The sequence below is a fragment of the Primulina huaijiensis genome, chromosome 1 (genome assembly GCF_012295235.1).
Source record: "Primulina huaijiensis isolate GDHJ02 chromosome 1, ASM1229523v2, whole genome shotgun sequence".
Taxonomy (NCBI): domain Eukaryota; kingdom Viridiplantae; phylum Streptophyta; class Magnoliopsida; order Lamiales; family Gesneriaceae; genus Primulina; species Primulina huaijiensis.
Window position 1 is genome coordinate 25,337,648 of NC_133306.1, and position 21,673 is coordinate 25,359,320.

General features: G+C 34.6%; 3 protein-coding genes across 7 annotated transcripts; 1 reads left to right on the forward strand and 2 right to left on the reverse strand.

Annotated features, from left to right (window-relative positions):
• Positions 1-906: 906 nt before the first annotated feature.
• On the reverse strand, positions 907-9,390 carry LOC140988458 (la-related protein 1A-like). The gene is made up of 15 exons (XM_073457471.1): positions 8,960-9,390; positions 7,283-7,820; positions 6,952-7,123; positions 6,372-6,462; positions 6,018-6,089; positions 5,753-5,885; positions 5,346-5,652; positions 4,877-4,943; positions 4,314-4,409; positions 3,878-4,218; positions 3,571-3,714; positions 3,343-3,406; positions 2,505-2,650; positions 2,243-2,347; positions 907-1,411 (listed from the first exon to the last, which is right to left on the reverse strand). Exons 1-15 carry the CDS (start codon positions 9,227-9,229, stop codon positions 1,258-1,260), a joined length of 2,700 nt encoding a protein of 899 aa, XP_073313572.1. The 5' UTR covers positions 9,230-9,390; the 3' UTR covers positions 907-1,257.
• A 1,681-nt stretch (positions 9,391-11,071) lies between these two features.
• On the reverse strand, positions 11,072-15,686 carry LOC140988469 (probable ubiquitin-like-specific protease 2A). 5 transcript variants are annotated; one of them, XM_073457480.1, is made up of 9 exons: positions 15,303-15,686; positions 15,072-15,128; positions 13,851-14,072; positions 12,870-13,113; positions 12,523-12,690; positions 12,307-12,438; positions 11,834-11,915; positions 11,480-11,593; positions 11,072-11,401 (listed from the first exon to the last, which is right to left on the reverse strand). In XM_073457480.1, exons 1-9 carry the CDS (start codon positions 15,394-15,396, stop codon positions 11,228-11,230), a joined length of 1,287 nt encoding a protein of 428 aa, XP_073313581.1. In that variant the 5' UTR covers positions 15,397-15,686; the 3' UTR covers positions 11,072-11,227. The 5 variants fall into 5 exon arrangements, with proteins under 5 accessions (XP_073313581.1, XP_073313599.1, XP_073313586.1 ...); XM_073457498.1 differs by having other exon boundaries at positions 13,968-14,072; positions 15,303-15,685; XM_073457485.1 differs by having other exon boundaries at positions 13,875-14,072; positions 15,303-15,675.
• A 1,403-nt stretch (positions 15,687-17,089) lies between these two features.
• LOC140988504 (CSC1-like protein At4g35870) lies at positions 17,090-19,818 on the forward strand. The gene has a single exon (XM_073457508.1). The coding sequence runs from the start codon at positions 17,282-17,284 to the stop codon at positions 19,754-19,756; it is 2,475 nt and encodes an 824-aa protein (XP_073313609.1). The 5' UTR covers positions 17,090-17,281; the 3' UTR covers positions 19,757-19,818.
• Positions 19,819-21,673: the final 1,855 nt, after the last annotated feature.

The window sequence follows — 21,673 nt, forward strand, 5'->3', positions numbered from 1 at the left end:
AATTAGTATCTTGATAAAAGTTAGTTAATTGCTTTAGTATCGAGGTATAAAACTATTGTTTAATTTAGGCGGTTCAAACTATTAAAATTTTATCGAAAAATAGGTTAAAAAGATGCTAGCTTGAGTAAATTAAGTATTACCCTGATACAGTGATAGTACATCCAATTATTTTTATTTAAAAAATTCTTACACTGGGTTCGCAAAAATGCATATAAATAAATATTTATTGTTTGATATACATTTGGGATAATGGCTAAAGGTGGATTAACTCAATTCGAAAAACGCAGTACAACGCGTACGAATTCTGAGAACAGCCGATTACCTCAAAAACAACAAACAGAATACTCTATTTTTTTATTTGTTACGTAACGAGTCAATTCCCGGACAACTCCAATAGAAAGAAGTAACAAATCACCATTTTATAAATTATGACAAATTAGCCAACTAGATTTAAAAGATAGGATATAATCTTATGTTAAATCAAATTTTGTGCTAAACAGATTTATGTGACTATCGAACAGTTTCAACTCGTAGATTCTCTGAATTCAACATCAATACTAAAAAAAAAAAACATTTCCGTGGCGTCAATAAAAACACAATAATAGTCTTTCAATGTATAATTATGGAAATGTTATTAACTTTTGTAACACTAACTATCAAATATTTAATTTACCAAATAATTAAGGTAAAAATAATAAATAATTTAAATTTTAGACAATTTTAAAAAGAAAAATATAACCAGACAAATACTCGAACCTATATAAAAGATACATAGATGTCAACCAAATTTGTATTCGAGCTTTGACATTTCGATGACTCAAAATGGATGTCTGTTGGAGCTCTGGTACTCGGCTCACATGTAGGACTAAGCTGTTGACTACCAATACCACTCAACAAACAACAGCATAAGTTTCAAAGCTAATTTATTAAAATTCATCCATATAATCCATGTTGGAAAAATTTGATAACTTTATTGTCTATCTATTGAAAAACCTCCATTCTATCCCTATGTACAAGTTACAGACTCGGTCGGCAAAAGAAAAGTTTCATCAAGCCGTTATACGACTTCAAAATGAAACACACGTCGCCTTATCAAACATAGTAGCATCATCCAGCAACTTGTACACTGTAACATACTATGTACAGAAAACATCCTCGGTTCCAAGCTGTGAATTTGCTTTCCCTTTATAAACTGTTAGAATTATCTTCCCAAAATTTGTGGTTGTCACTTGGTGACTATACTGGTCAGGAATCTGCTCACTGGTTGACCTCTTTTACGGAACCATTTTGACCTCTGGCACGGGTGAAGTCATCCAAACTCCGGTATTCCTCTCTGAGCAGTCTGTCCAATTCTGGATGTTTCTTTATTGATTCCATGTGGCCACTGGCCTCCCGATAATGATGAAATGCCCTGCAAACCCAAATAAAAGGATTGTAATAACAGCAGAAACACTCGAGGTGTAATGTAAAGAAAATAATACTGAGAGTAGAGAAAATAATACTGAGAGTAGTTTCTGATGGCAGATACTATGATCATGTAAAGCACTTTTCGGATCGTGGAATTAATTTTACACCCTAGAAATTAAATTTTCTTGAATATTTGACAATCATCCAGCACAAGCACACTACAAAGGCAAGAATGGTGTATACTATTGAATATTACAGGACTAGAATTAGCTCTGGGTAAAAATAGTTTCTACTATGATATAAAATCAGTAGATCACAAGTTCGAACCTCATAAATGCAATCCCCTATATTTCATAAGTTAATCTTGAGTTGTTATCATGTGTTTTTATTGCTCAGTAACAGACCAACATGCAGGAATGTGTTTCGATATTAATTCCAGCTCTGTGACTTACACACGATAAGAAACGTTTAAAAAAAAAAACTAACTTTAGGTCTTCTCTTATGAATTAGAACTTCGGGAAATACATGTTACTACATTATCTTAGTCTAGAACGGAGAACAGGATGTGATGTGATATACTCCTCGATCGGGAAGAAGTCAGTAGGAATTCACAATATAGCCATGACGACGCGCAAGTCATTTTGAATTAACAGTTAGCAGTAAATAGAATAAAAACACAAGGTTTAGCGAGAATTTACACAACTGAAAAATCACATCTTTTCACTTACTCTGTTGACACAAGCTCTTAAACCACTTTCTGGAGTCTCCGGTATTGTAATTTTACCATTATAAGCGAAGGTAGAAAAAGAAATATTTAAAGGTCTTTTTTGGTTACCAATATTTTTCCAGGCCATAAAGATTCCCTCTTGTATAGAAGTCAAGAGCCAGCTGTTCGAAGTTGTCGTAGAGGTCCTCTCTGAATTCCTTCTCCAAACCATAACTGAAAAAAAAAACAGGTTAAAACATCATAGAATGGAGAATAACGGAACATGTTGATACTTGAATGGAATCTAGCCAAGTAAATGAGGAGAGTACAATGAACTTAAACAATCAGCCAATTAATTTTGACAGTGAACTAAGAAATGCAGGAAACCTACCTATAAAACCTGAAAAGGCACTCAATTCCATAATAATAACCAGCAGCAGCATCCTCTAAAGCCACCTTTCGGAACTCATTATACATAGAAGGGTTAAACATGTCCCTTAAGAAATAAGACCAAAACCTGTACAATGTATTCATCTCCTGCAAGCACAGAGCAGCATGTGTTATGTCTATATCACACCAGGCACTCAATGGATACTATGTCTGCGTCCACAGCAGAATAGCACGTTTTATCTGCTGCAATTATCTACCAAATATAGGACAGATGAAAGCCAGCTAGATAAACAAAGCTGTAGAAGTAACTTTAGAGAGCAAGATCTAGGATATGCTTGGTTTGTCTTCGGTGATTTTAGAAAATGTATTAGAGAATTTGATGTGTTTGGTTTATATTTCTGTACTATAGATGTTAGTAAGCACGTGTTTAGTCATTAATGCGCATGGATATATAATTTAACATATAAGACATTTAAAAATATAGTATGTATTTTATTAAAATATAATATTATAATTGATTTTTATAGGAGTAGTGAAAATTTAAGTTATCAGCAAATAACTAAATATTGTTTCCAGGCCATAATTATACCCATATGTTGCAGCAGATCCGAATTTATAACCTTCTAATGAAGTTTCAATCGACTGCAACTTATAAATCAACTAAGCAGTAGTTAAGTGGATGAATGTGAACGGACACAAGTCAGACAAGAAGAAAGTGTGCAATATTTTCTGTAATGATCCACCATACTAGTCTATATTAGACCATTTCAAAAAAAACCTTGAAATAATCATCTCCAAAAATCGTTGGGATGAGCTTTTCCTGAAATAACTAAAATTACCTCACTACAGCCGATGCCCATTTTCTTCCGATCATTAAGGCAACGCTTGTGATATTTCTTGTAGCTGAGAAAATAAATAACCCAGTCAAGAAATCAAACTCTTAGCAGAAAAAATTCTAAAAAAATTTGCACGTGAATGTGAAACATACACACTGGCTAATGTTTCCTATATCTAGTAGGTGCAGAATTTCATTAGCATCCTAAGAGCCTCTTAAAAATCTCACTTACAGCTGCTGTTTGAATCCATTTTCCTCCAGGAGTTTATGACTTGGATGTTGAAATGGTGGAAAAGACTTTGGCACAGAACCAACTGGTGAGCTACTGCCTGAAAGATTTTTGCGAGGTGAAGCACTCAATTTTGAAAGCCTTAGCCTGCAAAATTAAAATTAAGTTCTAAATTTTATCGGAAGATGGTAAAATTTAACAAAAACCTTTATAAAAAACATCCCACTTTTTAAGTTACATTAAATCTTTTATCTCATTAAACAGAAAAAGGCAACCATAATGCCAATGAGCATGAATATTGTATGCTCACCCATGACTATCAGGAGGAGTAGAACCAAAGAAAAAACCAACAGAATCACTGGGTGGACTTTCAGATATCTTGTCGAGACTGTTTCTGCCACTTCCATGAGCTTTAAAGTTGCCAGGGAAAAGTCGCTGATTATTAATAGAATGCTGCTTGGAGCTGCCTTTGCCTTTCTTCCTTCGAAAATTAGAATTTCGAGGGCTTTCACAGCTACTTCCCCCAATAGAATGATCAGGAACCCTTAAATTCAATCCAGAAGCACCTTTGGGAGAATATCTGAAGTTCTCGTCCCTGCTTTCGTTATCAGGCTTATCATGCCTAAGAGGAGATCGTTTAGAGTTTAATTCCTGCAAATTGTAATTGTAATAATAAATATAGAACCAACTCTTTATCTTTTGACACAAAATGTAACAAAAGTATTCCCCAAAACATTTCCATTAACCTGCTCATAAAAATAGAGGCCATCGTTTATGGCAGATGCAAGCTCACTGGACATGGCTTCCGATTCTTTGCCAGCCACTTTGGTAATCCGAATATTCTGTATCACACAACCTAGTTAGTCAGCATATTATAATCATATATCCTATTTTCAACCACTCAGAAAGCACTCTTGTCGATATTGATAGCTAACCATGTCACTATAGAACCCTGCTCCACCCCCAAACCACGAAGGAAAGCAAGCATTCAAGCACACTCTTTCAAGTTGAATTCCATACTTAAAAGTGTAAATCCCATCAATCAATCGTAAAAGTAAATTTCCAATTAGATTTGATTTTTTACATCTGACAAATGACAATATACTTCTGGACCATGATTATGATTGAAGCAATTTTTGACTTTTTATAGTGCTTAAAACTGAAGTACTTATTTATAGATCATACAAAGACATTTTCATATAAACCCTGACAGCACAACAATAATTAACATCCCAGAAACATTCTGAGAACCAAATATATATACTCATAGGAAGTTGAAAATAAATAAGTAAATAGCTCAGAGTTTCACCTGAGTGACAATTACAAGCCTTTCAACAACTTGATCATTGACAAGTTCATCGTCCTCATCGTCATCCCTGCACAACATTTGGTCAGAATGAAAGGTAAAAATTATGCCGAATTCTATGTAGTTAAAATTCACAGGGAAAAGGACATGTAAAAAGGGTAATACTAGATATTATTTGGAATGAACTATGAAGTGCCAATATCACATGATTGGACTTCGTGATATGAAACCCAATGAAATTTAAAGCAATTAAATAACTTAAAAGTTTTTTCTCCCACCAGAACATAGAGGTATAAGAATTTACACATTACACGCAACTAAACCATGAAGTCGTACTATAATTTTCAATGCAACATGCACAAGAGTCCAAGCTTATTTTTAGGCACTTATTCCTTTTCAAGAACTTAACAGGAATGTCTAGAACAAACTCGATGTTAACAATTAAAGATAAAGGTAATGGAGCATGGGATACCTTCTGACCGTAGGATGATTACAAGCCCTTGCCATTTTCTTCTCCACTTCCAGTTCTTCATCGAGCATAAATGTGCTATAAAAATCATTAGAAGAGCCATCCAGATTATGCACATCCAGATTTGAAAGCACCGGTGTCTTTCTTTTTTCACAATTTTCAAGGATAATTGATTTTGCAGAATCAGCAACTTGTGAGACATCTGGGAACTTTGAGTCGTTACTGAGCTCCACACCAAAATTCCCACTACTATTTCCTAAATTAATATTTTTAACTTCTTCACTGGAAAGGGAATTAACTCTGTCTGTCTCTGTACAGTCAATAACAGGTTCTTCATTAGAAAATGCAATCAATGGTGTGTGATCCATAGAGCTTCCATTTGGTGAAGGAGGTTATTACTTATTTCATACCTTCTGAGCTCTCCTTTTTATTTTCATCGAGATCATCATTCTTCATAGCATCTGAAACAAAAGATGAAGTTTTACTGGTAACAGAAGCTGGAATCCACTTTGACCACTCGTCCCGTCTCCTTATCTTTTCTCCCTGTACAGATTGAATAACAAAGAGTATCGAGGGAAAAGTAATCTGGGTAAGAAATAAAAAGGCGTAAAAGAAAACCCCATGTCATAATCAGGGATTGACTCAGGGGTGTTCAAAAGATGCAAATTATCCAACCTGCACTTCAATGGTTTCTGAAGCCTGTAATGCATCCAGAATAAATGGTATCTCTGCAGTCATTCTTTTAACCTGAAACACAATTTGTGACGAAATTTAGTTGCATAATTTCCATTAAAAAAGTTTGACAAACCAAATCACGCACAGGAGACAACGGCACGTCAAAATCCTAACACCATCATTATCCACCCTTCACCCACCAAAGAGAGAAAATAGCTTATTTTTGGATCATCTAATAAGACTATCTATTAGCAAGCATTGTCCCCAAGAGGAAAAGACGAAAAAGGAGTAAAAAAACCCAAATACTGTTAAAGTCCTCCAATTAGATGACACAATGAATCTGTAAAGAATTACCCTAGGAAAGTCAGCAATGGCAGATATCTGGACCCAACCTTGGCCATCCATCAAGGAAATCAAATAATTATCCATCCGGAGATTCTGGTCACTGAGAAAGTGAAAGAGCTAAATTCTTAGCTTACATAATAGAAGTTCCACAGAAACTCAAAATGTAGGTGCTTTTATTATTTACTGCAAATGAAGTGGTTTAAGAAATTGCTAAACTTATCACAAATACCAAAGAAACATCAGCACGTTTCAATGTAACAGGTAGCACCCATCACCGTAGATAATCATTAAGAGTAGTTATTATTCTGCAAATATTAATGTAAGTTGACTAGACTCCACGAGCAGAATGCCAAAGTTTTCCTGTTCATTAGACAGGGATAAACATCACAGCAATAAGACACAGAAATATAATATTGTAGTTGACACTAAACTCCAGGATAGAATTTTATATCGCATTTTCCCATCATAAAATCCAAGAATCCGAGACCGGGATTTATTTTCCTTGAGGGGGAGGGGGAATGCATCTTCAACTGTATTTTAAACAAAACTATTAATATAATGCCAGATAGATCTTTGTTAGACACTTCACCTGAAATAATATTCAATTTGCCTCACAATATTAGCTTTCAAGGCTATTGTTGGCGAGGGAGGAGGCATGGGAACACCAAAGCTTGGAGAATATGGAACTAAATATGGTGGATAAGGTACTCTAACAAAGCTTGGAGGAGCCGCAGGAAAATAACAGATAACTCCAGGTGGACCTATATCATCAATGGCCTTTTCAGGAATGTACAAGCAAATACTTGAAAAATAAAAATAAAGAAAAGGAAAAGTAGCTGATGGAAACCAGAGAAATCCTCCATCTGAAGAACAATTATTTTCATTTGTTCAAAGAGCATCATAAACAATTACTCAATTACCTGGGAAATTTGGTCCATCTACAAAGCCAGAGGGACCAGAAAACGAAGGCCTAAAAAAAGGTCTTGGCCCCATATTTTGTTGCAAATGAAAGTTACTGTTAGAAGCAACTGGCCTCTGATTATTCCAAGAAGGATTCACTTGGCGACCTCGATCTTTTGCCCTAGGACTACTTTCAACAGAATTGGAATCATGGGCACCCGAATCTGCATGTGGGAAAGGCCGAAATCCCCCATCCTTAAGAGCAATAAAATCTTGTGCTATGGTATCACTGCCAGACTTTCCAAACTGTGTATCAGGTCTAGGAAAAGATCCAGGGGATAATGGATAGGCATATCCAGTAGGTAGAATCGGTGGTATGGGTACCATTGCATGATAAACTGGTGAAACCGGTGCTGCATAATATTGCAAAGGTACGGGAAATGGAGGTACACCATTTGGGGCCTGCTTGGGTCCTGTTTTGTTTTGATGCATAGCACTGGGCCTACGAGGATTTTTGAAACTACCACGCCCATTCGTCTTCTGCTGCTCTACCTTTGTCTGGAAAAAAGCAGATTAACTGCCAAGTAAGCTACAGATAAATCATGCATTTGGAACCATCTATGGTGTATTGGTGTGGATAAAAACAGAAAACAGCACCCAATAGCCATTGACCAGGCAAGAGCTCATAGCCTCATTACCGTTTCTAAATGCGACAAGATAATATTTTCATCTAAGAGATAAAATATAAATAAAGGAAAACTAACTAACGGGGAAACAGAAAAATGGGCCATGTTTTGTCCCACACGGCAAGCTTGTAATTATAGGTCTACATGGCATGTCTACTCAATTAATAGATACAGTACCATTGACACGAGGAACCAAGCAGTAAATACTAAATATACTAAACCAGTAAAATACGACAATAAATCTGACATAATGGATTTCTTAAACCTTACGCTCCAAGTGTTTATTCAACCGCTTTATCACATCACTTTGCAGGTTAGTTCGGCCGCAACTCGTTACAATTTCATGCAGTCATCGCTCAAATAATTAAGGCTCAAAACGAATGATTTATTTTTTCCTTCTGACATGAGGCCTAGGACAGAAATCTGGCTCGTTGTCCTGTTAAAAATTTGCTGATGATGGATGAAACAGACTGCATTGAATGCACATACATGTATTTCCACAGAGATAACAATAATAACCGAAATGGAGCAGAACACGAGCTCAAATCAGGGTAATGCCTAAAATTTCTGATTATAAGAATATTCGGCCACACCGCCACATGCATTGATATTTGAAAATTTCTTTTTTTCAGACAGATAACATGCTTTTTAAATTATCTTAATTATAATGATACACCTTAAAAGACCTCTCCACCTCAACTCATCTATCTGGGGACGACTGTACACATAATGTAATAAATACTCAATAACTACAGAAAAGATTAAACAAACTTCATAGAACATAATAAAAGATATTCTCTTTTTCAAAACAAAAGCCTCTTACAGTTTTCCCGACAAAACTTAAGCATCGTTCAATATATACTATTTTCTCGATTTTAAAAAGTTTATTTTCCTTCAGTATCAAGTTAATTTTAATATGCATCAACCGGCAAAAACCCAAACACAAATACCAGCTGCTCTCACGAATAAAACACGCTCGTATGAAGAATCAACAAACAAAACTTCACCAACCGGCGCGGTAACCGCCGGAGGAGCAGCACAGTCATCAGCCTCGGTTTGTTGTGGCGGAGGTGAAATGCTGGAGCTGGAATCCACAATGTCATTGATCTTCTGCCGTTGCTTGGCGTCGGAAAGAGCTGGCCACGTATCTGAATCAGCGTCCAGCGCCGGAGAGGAGGATGCGGATTTCTTCCATGGCGACTTTGGCGGCGGCCCATCAACGACGGCATCTTTTTGACAATCAGGCTGATCAGCACCACCCCCGTTGTCCCCTATGCCCATTATGGTTTGTATAATAGAGGTGAAGGATTGGGCGAGAAAAGAGCGGCCACGGAGTGTTTTGAGGGAGGAAGGGAGTGAAGCAGGACTAGGACTAGGGTTGTGCCAAAGGTTTCAGACACAGCGCAGACAGTTTGACTGCTCGTGAAAATTTATTTAGGGGTATTTATTTTATATATTAAATATTATATATAAAGTTGAGATGTGTATATAATCAATTATTTTTTACAATGCGATACATAATCAACTTTCAGATTTCAAAAATTTATATATTATCTTTACAAATAATATATTTATGATTGCATTATCTTTATTCAAATAATAATTAAAAATTATAACAAAATTTATGAATCAACTCGATTGGTTAATGATCGTATCATGATTCATATACTTAATCTATACTATTCTATTAAATCTAAGACATTTAAACTAAATAACTTTGGTGTCATGGTCTGTTTTAATAATTATATATATTAATAAAATGTTAAAACTTTAATGTAAGTTATATGTAGTTCAGTGGATAGAGTTGTTGTTTCTTGCAAATTAAGTTATAGGTTTAATTCTTATCGAGGTCATTTTTTTATTCTTTTATTTTTTAATTTATTTATCAAAATTATAATATAGTCCCTTATTATTTCTTATAATTATATTTTGATCCTCATTTAATTATAAACCAAATGAATTATAAAAAATATTATACAAACACGCAACGCGTGCGTCGGTATACTAGTAGTTTTTATTTTACACACACGTTGTATATGTGTCGTTCGCTAGTTTATATTAATTATGAGTATGTTCATTGATAAATTGTTCCAAGCTTAAGATCATAACATCAAAGAAGTTACAAATTGTTCCAAGCTTAAAATTTTGATATCAAATAAGTTACAAGTAATCAACGTATATTTGATTAACTTTTAATGCTTAGTTTAAACTCAAACTAACCTGAAACCATCATATGGTCCATGGACCAATTAACCAAAATCTACATGTTGGAAGATAAACCCTTAACTGGCCATCAGAGGATTACGGCCCTCTGAAGCCAGCCGTTCAAATCTAGTTGTTAATCCGTTTAGTCTTTTTTCCGTTTTTTTAATTGGCTATATCATTCATAAAACGATGATCACGATAAAATGATCGTCGAACAACACGATAATCCATTGAATATGTCATACTCCCTACTTTTTTTGTTATATTTTTCAAGGTTTATAATAATTAGATCCCGTTGAAACAATTGACATGGTTTTTTATTTTTTGATTTATTTGAAAGCTACAAGAGTGAATTTTGCCACTAATTGGTTTGAGATGTGGTTTCTTGTTCCGAGTTTCCCCGCATTCCCAGAACAATGGCATGCGAGGCTCAAAATGGGCTGTATTTCAAGCCCAATATTACATTTATCCTCTTGGACCATTGGACAAAATTTTAGCCCAAATCATGAATAGGAGATGATCAATACTTCACATGTTCGAGAATCGAGACAACTGTCCATTAATATGTTATTCCAAACTTATTTTTACTATCAACATCTCCTATACTTCCGATCAACTGCAGAAAGGAAATTACACAGGTTGACTATTTTGATCAATCCATCAATGAAAATATAATTATCCAAACTTATTTATCATCTATGCCTCCAACACTGCAGCACAATATTCGTTAAGTGATTGTCCAGATTATTTAGATCTACTATTTAATTACATTACAAATATTTAAAATATCATATGTTATTATCTTTTATATTCATGAATATATGTCTGAGGTTATGTTTTGAACTCTCATCAATCAAACAAAATTTATGTGCACCTATTGTTTGAGCTGATTAATTTTTTAAGTTCGACTCAGGATCCTCGGTATGTAACCGTGTTCATCGTCTTTACTTTGATTTTCTTAACTTTAACACCATCTTACAATTCGATCAACTAATCGTACACAAACTAAATTCTTTCACAGCCATATTAAGCTAATGCACCAACTTTCATACAACACAAAGGTCTGATTCAGTTCTAGTCTAGACAAATAACCGCATTACCACGACTCTTGTCTGCAGAAATAGTTTCAACGCATGCACCAGAATCCATTGAAGCAGTATCGTCGTGATCATTTGAGACGGGAGGAACAGAATCGAGCCTTTTGTAAAAAGACTCGAGTCCTTCAACGGTAAACCAATCTTTATTCATCTGCATCACAGTATCAAGAATTGAAATGGTTCCGAATCACAGTGGACATGACGAAAAATAGCAAGAGATGGAACTCACGAAATATGGGTAGCCATTGGATGTGCTGAATTTTTCAGGAGCACACTCTACGAACAAGCTTACGTAGCAGAGAACAACGTATCCACATTCATCGCCCTTCTTCTGCTGTGGTACCTAAACATCAAGTCTCATTAAATGACAGTAACAAACTGAGTGGGGGCAGATATGGTGAGGGCTCCTGGGTCGCCCAAAACTCGGAGAACTTTAGGGGAAAAAGTAAAATTTTCAACATGCATTCGAGAAGAAAAAAAAAGGAATACAACAACAATAACAATCAACACTTTAACCTAATAACAACAATTTTGTACAAAATTTGATTGCTTTCCATAGCGACAATGGACATGAAAAATGTACCTTAGGAATCAAGAGAGGCATTTTTTTAAGTTGTTCTCTAGTTTCTGTTCTTCCCTCTATTTTGTATATGTCGGAGAGGAGCCTGCAAAAGAAATAAATTGTTTTAAAAAGAACCCATTATAATTAAGTTATATTGTAGTGAACAATTATATTACACTGATTTTAAAAAATAACGATAACCCAATTTATCACAGGCCGTTGAACTTAATGAGTTTTACATATATCAATGTAAAACCCACATATGTTTCATTACATTCAATAACATATGTTACACACATCATATTTTTCTAGGTACAACATAAAATAAACCTGAAGCATGATACTAGTCGAAGAGCAACAATTGCCCATTCAGTCCTCCAATAGGTTTGTTGCACCAAGTGTTTCCCGCTATATAAAAACTCACCGTTGGTGTAACTATGCAACTCTAATTTTTATAAACCATGTAAGAGTCCAAAATTTTAGGGAAAAAATACCTTCTTATTAGAGGCTCAAGTCGCTTAGGACCTATTGCATGCAATGAATCCAGCAATAGCAAGCAAGGAGTGCCATTTTCTGAATCTAGACATTCGCCCAAGTTGCAGAAGATCAAGAGACTCCAATGAGACCTACCAAAATGATATGCACATACTAAATACCAAAATAAATTATACTTCTGGTTATTTGTTGAATAAGTTCAAAGAAGCACATACCAGAGTACGATTGGAACCAAAACATATTTCTTCAAGAATATGCCGATTCCCTTGATCCAATCCAGAACCATCGATCTATTTCTTTCATCAGCATACAAATTAAACCATAAAGGGTCGAAAAATGCAACAGACTTCAACTTTTCTTCAGAAAAATCATTCCATATATGCCTACATGTATATAGGCTTTCATAAGTAAACCAGGAAAGTAGCGCATAGTGTTGCATTCTATCTTTGCCATATAAAATTCTATCAAAGAACTTCCTACATAAAATTCTATCATTGCTAAATAAAATTCAACAGAATGAATTAATAGCCCTCTTTAAAGCAATGTTAACCAAAGACCTTACATGAAGTAGTGAAGGAATGTAGCAGAGTCCAACTTTGTCCGTTCAGTGGATCCTGTATTAGAGCTGTCCAGAGCCCTCCTCGCTTGCCCACGACAACGAATACGACTGGGAATAATTTCTTCAGAATCACCCGACTCATCTTTTTTCTTATTTTTCCTCTTCCGACTCTTTAAAGATGCATGAGTCCTCTTTAGTTCATTGGATATTCTTCCGGCAGAAACCTCTCCAATTCCACAATTTCCGTCTACAAATCAAATATTTTTCGTTATCCAAACAGAATAAAAGAGATTCCCTGTTTTAAATTTTAAATTAATAATTAGAGCTTAAATTCAATTTATTCACCAGAAAATTTCGTGCAAATCCACTATTTCTGATTCATTTCATCTTTAAAGCAATTGCAGAGATTTGTAAGGAGAAAAAAAGAGTAAGGATTAAAGGATTTGAACTTTTACAAATCCATCAAATTTAATCAAAGCAGTAGTTGAGGGAACATTTCTCCAAAAACTCAACAAAGCTGAAAATTTTGAAAGATTGACCATGTATGTTCACGCATCCTTTGAAAAAGAAGCCTCATCAACTACATCCTAAATCAACTCAATACTAATTATTAACAAAAGTTTATCACAATAGATGATATTCAACGATTCGAATCTTTTTAGTTATGGATTAACTCGAGGTACTCAGAACTTCAAATAATAATTTAAAGCAGAAGCGGTTCCAAGCTGATCCGATAAGTTCTAACAATATAGCTAATTTTCAAACTTCAAAAATCACAAATGTGTAGGAACATAAAATTATATCCATCATAGCTAATAAGAAAACAAGTTTCCGAAAACCCTATATTTAGGAGCTTCAGCAGATTTCTCAACACATTTTAGTAAAGATGCATTTAAAAAAAAATAAAACAGGACAATCACTATATTTCGAAAGAAAAGATAATTACTGCAATGTATCGGAGTATTTAATGGGTAAAAAATATACAACATATAAAATTATTGAATATACTGGTGTTGTGACTAAATGGCACTCCTCCCTTCCTTGCAACTTTTCCTTTTGATCTTGGACCTCGAGGGGATAACAAATTCGGTAAATGTCTACCGAGGAGCTCTCTTTCTTCAGGTCCTGCGAGGCTTTCTAGCTCCCCAGAGACACATTGACTTGACATAACTCGCACATAATACTTCACCATGTTGTTGTATCCACCTAAAATCAAAATTAAAAAATATGTGATCCACTGCACCATTATACCCATAAAAAAATCCACATTTGTTCACATGTTATGAGGGAACTATGAGAACAAAGATTTTTATATTAACAAGAACAGAGCATGCGCTGGTTCAATTTCATCGTTCAACCAAATGACCAATACTTCGAAGCGTGGAATTCAGATTTAACCATAATTGGCAACCATTCAATGTAAGGCATGTCGCTTTAGCTTTTTGAATAACAATACATATAAAATGATTTTACGGTTTCCACCATTTAGTTTGATTTCCCAATTGGTGAATACGTAATTGGTAAGCCTCTTTCATGCTTAAACGACCTAATTTGCCATTTGTTCCATAATCCAAAGATAATTTGCCTTCCATTTTTCTTATATTTCAAAAACCCATTAAACCGAATAAATTATAAAGGAAAAGTAATCATATTTTGCTCCTTATTCATTTTCTGTTCACATCAGTATGGCTTACAGGACCTTATAGAAAATCTCTACATCTTCAAACTTGCTAACAAGAAATCCAAGTGACCGTTCCAGCATAACTCAACGCTACCACATTTGATGCATTCCTCAAGTTCAACTCCGTGAGTTCCTCAAAGGCCATTTTGCATTATATATTATCAATCAAATTATTAGCACAACTGTGACTTCTATGAAAAACAATTCAGAAATTCAAGCATTTGCGGCTCTGGATAAAAACTTGAAGAAGGAAACAAACAGGGACTACATCACATTTTGCACAAGAAAACAGCCTCTTGTTTAAGAAGGCATAATAACAATTTATCAAACAACAATTTATGCATATGAGATCATAAAATTCTACTGTCTTTTGCACTTGTAATTTGAATTTCAAGCTATTATGACCGAAAAATAAAAAAAGGCATAAACCCACAAAGTTCCAATGTGACAAAGATAAGCTGAATTCAATACAACATTCACTTTTATAAATAAACAAAACGTTAAAATTGGCATTTGAGACAAACCATTGCTTTGATCTCGGCTCCTGGTCGCCGTAAAACCCTTAGAATTTTCTCCCGCGCCTGGTATCCAAGAACGCCGAATTTAACAAATGAATGGACCACATTTTGTATATCTAAACAAACCCTAGCTCAACGAAATGAAAAATTCCAGTATCTACATGAAATTCCCAGTTCGAAAAAAATAAAATTTTAGATAAAAGAAACAGAGGGCTCAAGTAAGGAATAATTAATTGCCTGGAAACAAGGACTCTTGGCTACAAAACTCAACACGCCTCTTTCTTGCCGACCTTTTCTTCTGGAAGTTTTTCGGGAAAGGGCCAAACTTCATCTTTTTACAGAGCAATTTTCTACTGGACGGTTATTTCTTACAGTGGAATTGATTCCTAGGGTTCTAAAGTCCAAGATTCACAGGATCAAATGTAAATGGCGCATGCATATCGAAGCTTGCGTCGTCTTCCATAAAAGTCACGATAAATTTTCAAGCAAATAGGCAAGTGAACTGACAACTGACTGCGGTAAGACGGCTCTTTCTTTTCCGAAATCATTTTTATTTTTTTAAATATTTTCGAATAATAAAACTATTCTTCTGGATGCTAAAAAAAGTCCACAACAAGAACTAAATTAAGAACTATAAAGAAAACAACAGAGTTTCGCCCATTATGCTAAATTGCAGAAAAATCCTTGATCATAAACTACGGATATCAATTCGGGTGTAATTGGTGAGTTGGAGACATGTTGATGTATGAAAATTTTTCAACTCAAACCAGAACTCAACCTGAAAATTATCAACTCTTAACCCGACTAACTAAACTTAACCTGATATTATTTTTTAAATGTTTTTATATTTTAATTTAAAACCATAATAAAAAATTCTTATTTAAATTTGAAATTGTAATCGTTGAAAATTAAAAATATATTTACTAAATCAAATAAATAACTGTTTAAAAAAATAAAAATGTACAAAATAAATATTAAGTGATGAAATTAATGATATAAATATATGGAAAAAAAATTCCAAACATATTATATATAAAAATATAGACAATATTTATTAATTGTATATTTTTTAAAAAAATTTAAAACTTTCGGGTCAACCTGGGTTGAACCAAAACTAACTCAAACCTGATTATTATTTCGAGGTCCGATATCAGGTCCAACCCGATAACCCAAACCAAAAAACCCTTAGCCCAAACCAATTTTTTCCGATCAAAACGGGTCATGTTGACGTATCGTATCAGATTTTGACACCTCTATCGTTGACTCAATTTTGTTGTCCAATCTCTACGTCATAAAATTTTAATGTGCATTTTCCTAACACAACCAAAAACTTATTTTGCACTCCCTGATTAACCAATTTACACATTGTCCCTTTTTAATTTTTCATTCTCTTCGATCCATTAATAATTTGATGCCCTCTCCCAATTTATTGATCTCAACTTCGATATATCTATCAATCAAAGAGACCGAAGCAAGCGAAAACGCGTGACAATGAGATAGAACTTCAAAAATAAAATAAACGATGTTAATAATTTTGATTTTAAATTATTGTTAGTAATTAAAAAAATATTTTTAAAAAGTACAAATAAAAGAAAAAATAAATGGATTAGGAAAAATAAAAAATCTTAGTTTTGTATTGAGTATATGAGTTTGAGAGATTTTCCAATTAAATGTACATTAAAATCTTTAAGTTGAATCAAATATATTTTTTGACATTTTATTGTTGTACTTCTTAAGGTTTAATTGGTATACTTAATAGAATTTCATAGTCCCATTAAAAGTTTATTGACATTTTGAATAACTATAGACTTTTGTAGAATTTTTAAAAATCAAATTTGAATACCACATGACTTTTTAAAATTTTACAAAAATTTACATTGAATGCATCTAAATTTTATAAAATATATAAAAATATATTTTGAATATGTCTGAACTTTTAAATTTTATAAAAATTATTAAAAATCTAAAATTTATACACCTTGCTTTAAAAAAAAAGATATGTTATATTATATTGTCATGGTAAACGTAAAAAGGAGAGGGAGGGTCGTCGGCTCTCCAAAGTCTAAAAACCCTTTGCCCTAGAAATGCAAACGCGACGATCGGAAATATAAAGCTTCAATCTTTACTGATTTTTGATTTCCCCATTTCCATTCATAAAATCCTTTGCTGTTAAATTCGAATAAGAAATTCTAGATTTTTTTCCCCAAATCAAGAACATGGATCCCCCTCTATTTTCCCCCACAACCCTCTCCCCGCCGCCTTCTTCCGGCGACGGCGACGGTGACGGTGACGGAGCTTTCGACAACGCTTGGTACGGGAACATCCAATACTTACTCAATATCTCGGCTGTTGGCGCCATCACCTGCCTATTGATCTTTGTCTTCGTCAAGCTGCGCGTCGATCACCGCCGCCTGCCGGGATCCACGGCCATAGCCTCCAAGCTTCTTGCTGTGTGGCATGCCACCAGCGTCGAGATTTCGCATCACTGTGGTGCTGATGCCGCCCAGTTTCTCCTGATTGAGGGGGGCAGCTCCGGTATTCTCCTCTTTCTCGCCGCCCTTGCTGTCATGGTTATGCTACCCGTGAATATTTATTTGGGTAGAGCTCCTATTTCTGATGAATTCTCGAAGACTACGATAAATCATATTGTTAAAGGTTCTAGTTTGCTTTGGGTGCATTTCATTTTTGTCGTTTTCATTGTTTTTTTGGTGCATTATGGTATAAATGTGATTGAAAGTAGATTGAGGATAACAAGGTTTAGAGATGGGAATGGAAATCCAAGTGATCCTAGCTCACATTCAAGTGCAATTTTTACAATCATGGTTCATGGGGTTCCAAAAACTTTAGGCTTTAATGACACTCCATTACTGGAGTATTTTCAGCATAGGTATCCTGGGAAGATTTATAAAGTAGTTGTACCTATGGATTTGTGTGCTTTGGATGATTTAGCTACAGAGTTGACGAGGATGCGGGAGAAAATATCCAAGTTGGTGGCAACAATTGAGGCCAAGGGCTTGACAAATGAGAATGAATATGTTGATGATCAAAGGGAGAAAAGGGGTTTGCTGAAGAGGTTTCAGTTGCTTTGGAGGAGAGCAAAGGATTTGTGGTACAAGGTGGTTGATGAACTGGGTTTTTCAGATGAGGATAGCTTAAGGAAATTTCAAGAGTTGAGAGCTCAATTGGAGATGGAAATGGCAGTATATAAAGAGGGACGAGCAAGGGGTGCTGGAGTTGCATTTGTGGTATTTAAAGATGTTTACACTGCTAATAAGGCGGTGCAGGATTTCCGGACCGAGAAGAGGAGGCGGGTTGGGAGGTTCTTCTCATTGACAGAGTTGCAACTCCAAAGGAACCAATGGAAAGTGGAGAGAGCTCCATTGGCAAGTGACATATACTGGAACCATTTGGGATCCTCAAAATTTTCTTTAAAACTACGGAGAGTGATTGTAAACACTTGCCTGCTGTTGATGCTTTTGTTTTTCAGTTCTCCACTCGCCGTAATTAGTGCCATAAAGAGTGCAGCCAGGATTATTAACGCAGAAGCAATAGATAATGCTCAGCTGTGGTTGACATGGTTGCAGAGCTCGAGCTGGGTTATAGCCATACTTTTTCAGTTTCTGCCCAATGTTATTATTTTTGTGAGTATGTATCTGGTGATTCCATCTGCTCTTTCATACCTTTCGAGGTTTGAACGCCATCTTACTGTGTCTAGCCAGCAAAGGGCTGCATTGTTAAAGATGGTGTGCTTTTTTCTGGTGAACCTCATTCTCTTGAGGGCTTTGGTTGAGTCATCTTTAGAAAGTGCTATTTTAAAAATGAGCAGGTGTTATTTGGATGGAGAAGATTGCAAACGGATCGAACGATATCTGAGTTCTTCTTTCTTGTCGAGATCATGCCTCTCCTGTCTTGCGTTTCTCATTACAAGCACTTTCTTGGGTATATCTTTTGACCTACTGTCTCCAATACCGTGGATTAAAAATAATCTTAGGAAGTTTCGAAAGAATGACATGCTTCAGCTGGTACCCGAGCGAATTGAAGATTATCCTCTGCAACAAGACATAGATAACTTGCAGAGACCCCTTCTAGGTGAACGAATATCTGAGGTCATGGTCGGCGAAAACACATTCTCTAACGGTTCCTCTCCAACAACAACACATTTTTCCGGGCATGATCTGTCCGAGTACCCTCCAGTCAGGAGCCAGACATCTCCAGTTCCCAAACAAGCATTTGATTTCGCACAATACTACGCCTTTAATCTCACAATCTTCGCCCTGACCCTCATTTATTCGTTATTCTCCCCCCTAGTGGTTCCAGTTGGTGCAGTTTATTTTGGATATAGATACGTTGTCGATAAATACAACTTCCTATTTGTATACAGAGTTCGAGGCTTTCCTGCTGGAAACGATGGAAGGTTGATGGATACTGTACTCTGTATCATGAGGTTTTGTGTCGACTTGTTCCTTCTATCAATGTTATTGTTCTTTTCAGTTCATGGAGACTCCACAAAGCTTCAGGCCATATTCACCCTCGGATTATTAGTAATGTACAAGCTTTTGCCTTATGATCACGATGTGTTTCAGCCTGCTGTATTGCAAGGCATACAGAGTGTTGACAATGTAATACATGGATCCCTAGATTATGAGGTGTTTTCGCGGCCCACATTTGAATGGGATACTTGTAATGTATGATAATACTTTTAACAGTAGAAGTTTGTGTTAGTTAAAGTAATGGTGTTCTTGTGTTGCTCCAACATGTGGATTTGAATCAAAGTTATGATAGCACTTTTGAGGGTCTATGGCATGTGTATGGCCATATCTTTAGAGACGGCTTGGGGCCTTAGAACTTGGTCCGATGTTTGTGCTGCACTTTTGAGGGTCTATGGCATGTGTATATGGCCTTCCATTTAGAGAGATGGCATGGGGCCTGAGAACTTGGTCCGATATTTGTGCTGCCAAAAAGAGGCTTATAATGTGTGAAAAAGAGGCTTCTGGTGTTGACATAAAGATAAAAAAAGTATCTTCAAGGAGCTGGCCGATTGGTTATGGTAAATAAAACTTCTCCAGCAAAGGAAATGCAGTTGGTGCACTAATTGTAACATAATATGCCAATCTGAACACGGAAATATTCAATTCTAACAAATTTTCATTAAATAGTTTGTTCAAAAAATAAATTTTATTTGGTATATGGCAACTTTTTTACTTTTTAAAATATTCAAAATGATACGAGCAACGTCTAGAACAATACATAAAACTTTTGATTCTACTTTTCTAACAAAACGTTTTAGTTTTATTTTTTTTTACTTACAGCAGTGTGAGTGCAAAATTTTCTAATGATTTTTTTTTATTTTTGAGAATATTTTCTAATGAATTTAAAATTTAAGGTTTCACAAAGTTTTCACTTTTACGCTGGATTGAATATGTTATTTTTTTCTTCAAAAAAAATTATCTTATTCTTCACCCTCTCAAAAACACATTAACATCGTTGCATAATTTTTAATGGAGTTTCACAATGTTTAACCTTGTAAACATTTTTTAGTTTTACTAGGGTTTTGTTTACGTTACTTATNATGTGTGTGTGTGTGTGTGTGTGTGTGTATATGTTTATATTGATATTGTTAGTGAGAATTCCAAACTTAATATCACTAAATATGAGTGTTTTTGTTAATACTCCTAATATATTGATTTCAAATTGGAAGTATGTCTCTTATGACACGGTCTCACGAATCTTTATCTGTGAGACGAGTCAACCATACCGATATTCACAATAAAAAGTAATATTTTTTCATGGTTGACTCAAATAAGAGATTCGACCCACGAAATTGATCCGTGAGACCGTCTCACAAGAGTTTTTGTGTTAAATTGGTCAGTCAAAAAATAGATCTTTATATTTTTCTCTTACATTCTAAAATAAAATCAGGAAAAAATGAGTGTAATAATGAATCGAATATTTCAATGAGTGGTATTATTTGTGAAACTCAAATAATTTTTATTTTTTTTAATACTGAAAACAATGATTTTAATACAATGAAAAGTTGAAGCTTAAATATTATATCGTTTTTTAAAAATGATTTATTTCAATACAAATAGATATAAAACTATGCACAACCACATTATATATACGTGGTATTGAACAGATAAATAAGTGGGCGTGTATTAAACTAGTAAATTTTCTAAAAACTTCATTTGTATAAAAGAAATAATTATTAAGATATATATTTAGGCATTCTGCAATAAATGCTTGAAATCAACATTATTGAACATTGTTAGCAAACAATTTTAACCAAGACAATTTCATTTGATGATTTGTCTCATATGCCATTAGAATCGACAAATTTTATGGTCAATATTTATCTAAAATATGAATTCTTTTAAGATTAATGTTTTTAGTCGTGATCAAATGTATGTTGGTGTATCGAGAGTTACGAACATTAGAGGTCTAAAAATATAGATATATGTTAGTGATAGAAGCCAAAAAAATTTAACGATAAACATTGAAGTTTTTCAAAATTTGTGAATTTTATTTTATTTTGAATAATATGATTTATAATAATTTAGTTGATTTATTTTAAAATAATTATTCAAACGTTCATATTTAATAATTTTAAT